A 10,008-nucleotide genomic window follows, 5' to 3' on the forward strand; every position below is an offset into this window, starting at 1 on the left:
ACAAGCTCCTCCACAATCACAAGACACTATAAGGAGCCATACACAAAAATATGTGACACTTTGTGGTGGAGGGGGGAGGCTTGGGTATGTGTAATGGGTGGGGAGGAGGGTATCAGGGTAGCAGTCAGGTGACCTTGCACAAAACTGTGTGTCTTCGTCCTTGTGGGTGTAGCAATCTTGGGATTCCATCCACCAGAACAGGACGGGTTAATTTAGAACTACCTTCCTTTCAATTGAGGTTCTGTTTAGATCATAAATTCGAAGCTACAAGAGGGTATTTTCGAAAAGGAGAAAGCAGGAAGTTTGTAAATTTTGGAGAGAGCTTGAGAGCAACACTCTCATTGACTGAGCAGTCAGATCCCACCGATTTCTAAAGAAAAAATTTACATTTCTTGCAGAATGGAGACTGATCGAAATTTATGAAGTTTATGATTCATTAGTTTAGCATTCATTCTGAATGTTCAAATAGTAGAGTAGAAGTGGATGTTCTCTTAAGGTACATCCCACCAACTTTTCTAATCCCACCAACTCCATCTCTCATGTGAATTTGAAATGTCCGATCTCCTCCCCTACCTGGGGGGAAGCACAGGTAAGTACCTTGACTCAAACATAGGAGTGGCGTGTCCTCGCCTAGCTCGCTAGAGGAGTGGACCCCATGGGGGTACCTCCTTAAACTCATTTGGGGCTTAATGGGTCCTCGCAAAAGCCAATTGCATGACTCATCTTCTTTCCAGCGGCTGCAAACATTGAATGGTGTGAAGGGGAAGCATTTCCAGTTTGTCTTGGTGCATTAAATACCCATGTAATTACCTTTAAAGGTAATTAAAGGTAAATCCACACCCATTGTGGTTCGAATAACCCATTTTATCCACTACTCCGTGTGCTGATGCCATTCTTGAATTTGGGCCTAGCCCTCAAATTTGCTTTCCTGTGCTCCAGCACAATGTCGTGGCTGGACAGTTACCCCCCTTTGCATACACCCTGCATACTCTGCATTGCAACACCCCGAGCTCCTGACGTCACCTTGAGTGCCACCACACTCTGTCTGAATCATGGGGGCCTTCTCAGGAACCCCTGCAATGCAATGTGCTCCCTGGAACTTTCCTGTACTCGAGTATCCGAACCTACAGCAACAAAAATTTAGAAACCAACCATGCTCTTTTGGCATACTGCGGCCTTTTCTGCTCAAGGCTCTCACGGCCTGGGATGCATCTTACACCAAAGTCTAGTTCACACTCCAAACCCTTAACTACACATTTCATAGACTTATTTTTCTTACCATCAGCACCATCTCAACCTCCATTTCCGAATCATCTGAATCCCCTCTAACTAACCTAACTCTGAAATGGGGATCCCTTCCAATAGGGGATTCTCACCACTCAGACCACACTCATAAGTCCCTTCACACTATCCCATCCCTAAAATTTGTTTTACGCACTCAAAATTAATTTACTCCCATCAATACTTTCTCTTTCATTCCTCCATTCATCCCCAAACTTGTTGGGGCAAGGGAAGGGACAGGAGGAAGACATTCTCACCTAGGTCTCAAATTATGCTGATCGATGTCATTTTAAAATTTATCATCTTTTTTTTTTTTTTTTTTTTTTTTTCTTTTTTTTTTTGTATACAAGATCGAGGCTCGTGAAAGAGCGAACATTAATCACACAGAAAGACAAACAGACACATAAAACAAATAACATCGGGAGCGGTAGACAAGATGGGGAGAGAGGGGGAAGGACACAAACACAACATTTGAGAGCAGGGACCGAGAGACATGGAGAGATCTGTGGGAGGGAGAGGGCTTTGGGGGGGAGGCATGTGAAGGGGGGGAGGCATGTGAAGGGGGGGAGGCATGTGAAGGGGGGGGGGTGGGAGAGGTATAAACATATGGACACTGCCAGGATTTCCAGGAAATAAGTTGGAATTTCAAACAAGGTGGATCTGGGGTGAATTAGTGGGGGTAGAAAAGATCAAGGTTATGGATGGGGGAAGATAAGAGATGGTGGTGAACAGCTGTTTTAAAGACCTGGAGGGAGGAGAGGGATTGAAGGGAGTGTGGGAGTTTGTTCCACAGGCGGGAGAAAAGAGGAATGAAAGAGTGAAGGTGAGCAGAGAGCCGAGATTTCGGCAGTTTAACCATCAGAGGGTTGCTGGCAGATCTTGTGCGACCTGTAGGAATATTTGGGGGACAGAGCACAGAGAGAGCTGGGGGAGCAAGGCCGGAGAGGAGTCGGTAGAAGACAGAAAGACCACCTACCTGCCTGCGGTGAGTGAGTGAAAGGCCCTCAGAGATAGCTTCATCGCCGGAGATTCCAATGATTTTGAAAGCTTTGGATTCAACAGCGTGAAGCCGAGCCAGGTGTGAGGCAGGAGCACCAGCCCATAGGGGAGAACAGTATTCCATTGAGCTGCGGATGAAAGCCTTGTATGTGGTGAGGAGCTCAGGTGTGCCGAGGAAGGACTTCGCACGACGGAGGATGCCCAGTCGGCGACTGGCTTTGGAGGCCAGCTTGGAAATGTGGTTTTCCCAAGAAAGATCATGGCAGATAGTGAGACCCAAAAGCTTGAGTGACAGAACTTCTTGGAGAGGATTGTTGAGAAAGTAGATGGGAGGGTTGTCCAGTCGATCTTTTCGGAGAGACATAGTAAGAGAGTGAGATTTGGCAGGATTGAAAGACATGTTCCACTTGTTTGACCAGTCTGTGATTTTGTCCAGGTCTTCAGAGAGTGAGGAGGCTGCAGACTGCCGATCTGAGGGAATAGGAATGGAGCGGCAGAGAGTGGAGTCATCAGCAAAGAGATAGAGAGGATTTTCCAGAGAGTCAGAGAGATCATTGATAAAGACCAGAAAAAGCACAGGGCCCAGCACACTTCCTTGGGGAACTCCAGCCTGAACAGGAAGGGGAGATGAGAGAAATCCATTCAGGGCCACACGTTGACTACGACCAGAGAGGAAGTCCGCAAGCCATGCATGGAGATTTCCATGGATACCATAGGAGGAGAGTTTGGTGAGCAGAGCTGGGTGCCAGACCGTATCAAAGGCCCTTGATATGTCAAGGGAGACAGCTCTGATTTCCTGTTTGGCATTGAGGACCTCCATCCATTGTTGAGACAGCAGAAGCAGCATGTCCAGAGTAGAGTGACCTGGTCTGAAACCAAATTGATGATCAGAGATCAAGCCATTGGAGAAGAGGAAAGATTTCATATCCGAAGCAATGATGGATTCCATGACTTTGCTGATAATTGGGAGCAGGCTGATTGGTCTGTAGTTGCAAGGATCTGTTTTTGCACCTTTTTTGTGTAAAGCGGTAATGTTAGCTGATTTCCAGGATGCTGGCAGATGACCCTGAGCAAAAGATAGGGTGAAAAGAACAGAGAGAGGGTGAGATAGAGCGGCAGAGCAGGATTTTAGGACCCGTGGGCTGATGCCGTCTGGTCCAGTTGCAGAATCAGAGTCGAGGTTTGACAAAAACTCCTCCACCTTGTCAGGAGAGAAGGACACAGAGTCCAGGAGCAGTTGGGTTCGACTGGGAAAGGTGGGAACAGAGAGAGATGGGCCTGGGACCAAGGACTTCGAGGCGAACACAGAGTTGAGGCATTCGGCTTTGTCACGTGCGATGTCAACTGTGTGGCCATCTGAGGTAAGGGAGGGGATGGAGGGGGAACAAACACCAGAAACGGATTTGACCAGACGCCACCAGGATTTGGAGGAAGGAGACAGGTTTGAGAGTTCATTCTTGAGTGAGGAGAGACAGTGCTTCCTGGCACTCCTGAGGGTAGACACACACTTGTTCCGAGCTTGGTGGAAGGAACCGAGATCTCTTCACACACTTCCAAATTTAGCTACATCCAAATTTTCCCATGTAATTTCAAACGTCAATTTGACTCACAAAGTCTCTACTCTTATATTGCTGCGGTCCGTCAGGCTGCCTACTCTATCTTCAGTCTCTGCCTTACCCATGGAGCCACCATGGGACCCTCACTGAACCTTGGGAAGCCTGGGTAGTTGCAGGTTACCTTGATGTGCAGGTAGTTGCAGGTTTGTCAGGTCCAAAAGTGCCATCCATCCTACTGAATTCCAAATTCCCATGGAGCCAATCAAATTTTCCAAATTTTCTTTTCATCTGACTGTACTGGCAAGCATGTGGATCTGCCTCCTCCAGTAACCTTTACTACATTTGGCTATGACAGCTCCGCTCCTCTACCGTGCAAGGGTTACTGTGATAAGTTGAGCAGCCAACACGGCCCATGAGTGCCCATAAGGGTGCGACCCACCATCCATCCTTCAGCCCCCTGCGAGGAACACGGCTCCACTAGCCCCAGCTGGCGAATGTGGTGAGCACCTGCTGCCAACTCTGCCATTCCCAAGGTCTCGGACATGGGAGGCACGGTCACAGTGCGTGGCATCCCAACAGCCACGTCCCCTGCACCTCCACATCATCCCCCAGTCCGACCACATGCAGTTCCCAGTGCCCACACACACGTGACCACACCTTGGTCCAGCCGACAGCCATGCTCCACCAGGAGACTCATCACAGAAGACACGGTCCGCACACCTCGGACACCCATAACACCACGTTGACCTCCAGACTACCCAACTACATCCCCACAATCCCACGTCCCAAATGTTGGCGTCATCACCCCCGTAGCCAGTTGAAGGCTGTGTCCTGCTACTCTATCCATTTTTGTTCCAGCCTCCAACACTTTGGTCTAATAGTCCAGGAGCCAGAATCTGCTCAAAATGGTTTCGTGCAACACCCATTACACAGTTGGTTTGTCACTTCCAGGTGATTGGGGAACATCTATAGAACAAATCCAGCCCTGATGTACAGTTGAATTGTGGCAGCAACAATAAATGGCAGCCACTTTTCTATGAGGAGGGTGGTGTCCAAGGCGTAAATCTGAGATTTTGACAGATTTCATTTATTTAATTTTTCTCTTAGCCCCTACAGGCAAGATACATCTGCGTGAGAGTTGTCAGACAGTCTGTGATGATATGACGGATGTCCAAAACTTGATGTCACTTCAGAACGGTAGGTAAAGTGTGTAATATCTGGACACCTATGTGTTGACATGATTTTGGTGTCATCTTCAACATCATTTCTTTCGATCTTCAATAGCGTACTGAAATCAAATGTTTTACTTACCTTGTATACCAATCCTAAATAAAATGTTGTTGTATCCTATCCTCGGGAAGACAGCGTCACACCTCTTCTCCTTCTGGGACACCTACATCGAGATGGTGCAGTTGCTTCTTGAATTCATTCGTGCTGAGAGAGAAGGATGCTGGGAGTTACACTTGGCGACTGTAGCTAGGATGACTTCATACTTCTATTGTATGGACAGAACAAATTACTCACGATGGCTCCCTATATACCTTTGTGGCATGCATCAACTACCAGAGAAGTTTCCTGGAGTACACGAAGAGTTCATGAAGGGCAACCACGCTGTATGTAGATCCAACCAGCCATTTAGTTTTGTCTGGTGTTACGTGGTCCCCTCGGTGAATACCTGGTCTCGGTGACCCCCGGACCGTGAGAGGAACTTCGCCAGAAAGCTGTATTAAATATGCGCTTTCGCCACGCAATCCATATGAATTTCACCCCAGGAGACAACTGACGTTCAAGGATATATTTCAATGGGAATGACCATACAATTGCAATGACACAACCACGGAGATTTTCCCCGAGCAATCAACCATATACAACCATCAACAATTCCCAATTCACAAGCACTTTCCTATGAGTAAGATGGCCATCTTATATACGTGTGTCCCGGTGAGTACTCACGACACCCTTTCGGTCTCGGTCCCGCACAATGTCTCTGGGCCCCTCTTGACCAAGATGATGGTCGCCGTCACCGCACTCGGGCGGTAGAACGAACCCCGGGTGGACGTGTTTCCACCGGGCAGGTATCGTACCAGGCACCGAGGCTGCAGCCCCTCGTGGCCACGCGAAGCGGATACGGTAGAGCAAGCCAAACCCCACGCCGCTTGCAAGGCGCGTTAGGCCCCAACGTGCGACCCGCACGCGTCTGTTTGGACGGTGCCGCGAACGAGGCCAGACGCGGGTTCGATGCACGGCCCCACGTCAACTTGACGTCTCCACCGGGCCGGTACACGTTCCGGTAATTCCTCTCGCCAGACAGGCTTCGGAACGCCGCTGTTTCACGCAGCGCAAGGTCGATCCCACCTTTTGTCGGAGCGGGGCGAGGAAGACTAATAATCGTCCTTTTTTCCTCGTCTTTTTCTTCTTCCGTTTCCGGTCACTTCCGTTTCCGGCCACTCCCTCAGAAGGGCTCCTGACCCTCCAACCACAACAACGACACAACAACTTAATATACTACACACGGATAAGCAAAGACCTGAATGGTAATTCACATACATTCATATAAATATGTAACACTCCCCCCCTTCAAGAAAGAAAGTTTGAACCCAGCGAAAACTTTCTTTGCCGGCCAATTTGGAGAAACAAACCAGATAACTCAACCCCCCCACATTATCAGTTGCCCCCGGGCACAGTTATCACTTAAAAATAAAGCAACCAAAATTTCACCACAACCCCTCCAGATTACTCACTCTGGACTAAGCACCAGCAACGACATTGTCCCTGCCAAATCAAACTCCATCTCATGACCCTCTGACTTTGACCGCCAGTTTCTTGTGAATGAAGGTTAAGGGGTTGATCAAAGATCTAAAGTTAAGCCACTCGATAGCACTTTTTCCGGGAGGCCAAGCCGAGTATTCACTACATGGATGCCTTTAGGAACGCGGAGTTCACGGTTAGTCCGTGCAGGAAAGTTCTCTACATGGGCGCCTTGAGGAACGTGGAGTTCACGGTTAGTCCGTGCATGAAAGTTCACTACATGGACGCCTTTAGGAACGGCGTTCACGGTTAATTCGTGTAGGAATCTTGGCTCGGCGGCTCCGCCGCCTTCAGTGCTTCAACTTCTCAGAACTTCCCTAATAATTAGGGTGGGACCACTGGTCCCTGTAGTCCCATGAATAGCGGTCTCCTTCTCGGCCACTACCAAAACTACCGCCCAGTTGTCCTCTCCTGTAGACCTCTCGACGCCTACGAAATGCCTTCCCTACTGTTATGGTCCGACCCTCCAAATCCTTGCCATTCCAATTCTTCTCTGCCTCTCTGGCGTCTTTTGTGCTGGCAAACGTGACAAAGCCGAACCCTCTTGACTGTTGCGTTTCCCAGTCTCTTACCAACCGCACTTCCACCAGCGGCCCATATCTGTTGAAGACAGAGGTCAGAACTTCTTCCTCTGTTTTGAAGTTCAGTCCCCCTACAAATAACTTGGCACTTTGGTCGCCATCCCGAGCTGGTGTGATGTTATTTTCCCTGCTGGGCTCTTTACCAACCCTCAGGTTACCATAAACTTGACCCCCGGCCAAATCATTCCCGATAATCACAGATACACCCTCTACAGGAAGCGTGGCTTGTAAACCGACGGTGACCGGTCCTGACACCAAATCGGACTCCAACTGGATGACCTGAAGGGGAGCACTAACACCGCCCCCGATCCCCTGTAAACGAACACTATCCCCCGTTGCCGTCTCCTCGGACCATGGCAAAATGCCTTCAAGCATTAAAGATTGATGGGCCCCGGTGTCCCTCAATATCCTAACCGGTCTCCGGTTAGTCGAGGCTCCATCCAGTGACACAAACCCCTCTGAAATAAATGGTTGGTAACCCTTTTGATGGCGATTTCTTACGCTAGCCATCGCATTCGGAGTTGTAATAGTCGGACTCCGCTCTGGGTTGTCCCTTTTCATGAGGTAACAACTGGACATCAAGTGTCCAGGTTTCTTGCAAAACGCGCAAGTAGGCCCGGAGGAAAAACTCGGGGTCTGCCTCGGGCCCCCCGAACTATAAGTTTGTCTTGGGCCCGCATCCCTCTGATTTCGAACCGGTGGGGTATCATAGTTGTCCCCATAATCATCTCGAGGCCGCCGCCATGTATGGTCGTTCTCCGCACCTGCTGTTCCCCACCTCCCCTGCGGAGATCTAGGCGAGGAGTTAGGTTCGTGGACCCCTATTCGGTGGGTTAAGGCATAATCATCTGCCATGGTGGCTGCGTCCCACAACTTTGGTACCTTCTTTTCCTGCAGGTACACTTTGATGTCCTCGTGGACACACTGCTGGAATTCCTCTACCAGGATCAAGTCCCGCAATGTCTCGAAGTCTTTCCCGACTCCTTTTGACTCACACCACCGATCAAACATGTTTTCTTTCACTCTGGCAAACTCCACATGGGTCTCACTCTCCCTCTTCCTGGCATTCCTGAATTTTTGCCTGTAAGCTTCTGGAACCAACTCATAGGCCTTGAGGATGTGCTTCTTCAGTACCTCATAATCTGCACATTGGTCCATTGGTAGCGCCGAATAAATTTCCTGAGCTTTCCCCACCAGCACACTTTGCACGAGTATGGTCCATGCCTCCTCCGGCCAGTTTAATTGTCGAGCCACTTTCTCAAAGTATGGAAAAAATTTCGCGACTTCTTTTTCACTGAACGGTGGAACCAGCCTCACATGTCTGCCCACATCCCAGGTTTTCTGGTTAGGTGTCGACCCCGTCAGCAAGGGTGGTGCCTCTCCCCGTTCTCTCATTAACTCCAGCTCCTTGAATTTGATTTCTTGCTGAAGCTCCATGTCACGTTCCTTTAATTCCCTTTCCGCTTTTCTCTCCTCTGCTTCGAGGTCCCTTGCAGCTCTCCTTTCCTCTGCTTGTTCCTTTTCTCTTCTTTCCTGGAGTTCTCTTTCCACTCTCCTTTCCTCGGTTCTTTCTTGTGCTGTTTTCTCTTCCAACCTTTCCTGGAGTTCTCGTTCCACTCTCCTTTCCTCTGCTTTTTTGTCTTCTAACCTTTCCTGGAGTTCTCGTTCCACTCTCCTTTCCTCTGCTTGTTTCTCTTCTCTCCTCGCTTCTGCTTTCCTTTCTTCTTCTTTTAACCTTTCCTGGAGTTCTCGTTCCACTCTCCTTTCCTCTGCTTCTGCTTTCCTTTCTTCTTCTTTTAACCTTTCCTGGAGTTCTCGTTCCACTCTCCTTTCCTCCGCTTGTTTCTCTTCCCTCCTCTCTTCTGCTTTCCTTTCTTCTTCTGCTCTTTCCTTTTCTGCTTTCCTTTCTTCTTCTGCTCTTTCCTTTTCTGCTTTCCTTTCTTCTTCTGCTCTTTCCTTTTCTGCTTTCCTTTCTTCTTCTTTAATCCGTTCCTGGCTCCGTAACTGCAACTCCAGTTTCCGGAGCTCAACGTCTTCTGGTTCTTCGGGTAGCCACTCCCAGGCTAACTCGTCCCATGTTCCTAATCCCACCATAGATTGTATCACCGTGGCCTGCAACTCTGCCTTCCTCAAATTAGTTCGGACCTCCAAGTTAAAATGTTTGGCCAATTTCAAGAGGTCCGACTTTAGCAACGCTCGGAACTGTGCCTCACTCGGGGTTACCCCAAAGTTCTGTGCCACAAACGCCATGGTGCCTATCGTTAACACCTGTTAACCTTCACCCAAGACTTTACCCCAATTTCTCAAAAAAAAAAATTACCAATTAATAATTAATTAATAAATTTTAATTAATAAAAAATTATTATTTTATTATTTTATACAATTTTACATCCCGGACGTAGACCCAATTGCGAAACCGCAAATCGTAATTTGGACGAGCCCCCAATTCTGTTACATGGTCCCCTCGGTGAATACCTGGTCTCGGTGACCCCCGGACCGTGAGAGGAACTTCGCCAGAAAGCTGTATTAAATATGCGCTTTCGCCACGCAATCCATATGAATTTCACCCCAGGAGACAACTGACGTTCAAGGATATATTTCAATGGGAATGACCATACAATTGCAATGACACAACCACGGAGATTTTCCCCGAGCAATCAACCATATACAACCATCAACAATTCCCAATTCACAAGCACTTTCCTATGAGTAAGATGGCCATCTTATATACGTGTGTCCCGGTGAGTACTCACGACACCCTTTCGGTCTCGGTCCCGCACAAT

General features: G+C 48.6%; 1 protein-coding gene across 1 annotated transcript; it reads right to left on the reverse strand.

The window, feature by feature from the left end:
* Nucleotides 1-1,050: 1,050 nt before the first annotated feature.
* On the reverse strand, nt 1,051-9,671 carry LOC144892683 (uncharacterized). Its single transcript, XM_078780804.1, has 3 exons — nt 8,874-9,671; nt 7,990-8,753; nt 1,051-1,124 (listed from the first exon to the last, which is right to left on the reverse strand). The coding sequence occupies exons 1-3, from the start codon at nt 9,473-9,475 to the stop codon at nt 1,051-1,053; spliced, it is 1,440 nt and encodes a 479-aa protein (XP_078636930.1). The 5' UTR covers nt 9,476-9,671.
* Nucleotides 9,672-10,008: the final 337 nt, after the last annotated feature.

This window comes from Myxine glutinosa, chromosome 1 (assembly GCF_964187855.1).
Source record: "Myxine glutinosa chromosome 1, kmMyxGlut1.1, whole genome shotgun sequence".
Lineage (NCBI taxonomy): Eukaryota > Metazoa > Chordata > Myxini > Myxiniformes > Myxinidae > Myxine > Myxine glutinosa.

Coding starts and splice junctions, on each gene's coding strand:
- LOC144892683 (XM_078780804.1), bottom strand. CDS start 9,475: ATGGCGTTTGTGGCACAGAACTTTGGGGTAACCCCGAGTGAGGCACAG. Junction 8,754..8,873: donor GAACGAGAACTCCAGGAAAG/GTTAGAAGACAA, acceptor ACTCCAGGAAAG/AAGAGAAAAGGAACAAGCAG. Junction 1,125..7,989: donor GGGGAGGTGGGGAACAGCAG/GTGCGGAGAACG, acceptor TTGTTGCTGTAG/GTTCGGATACTCGAGTACAG.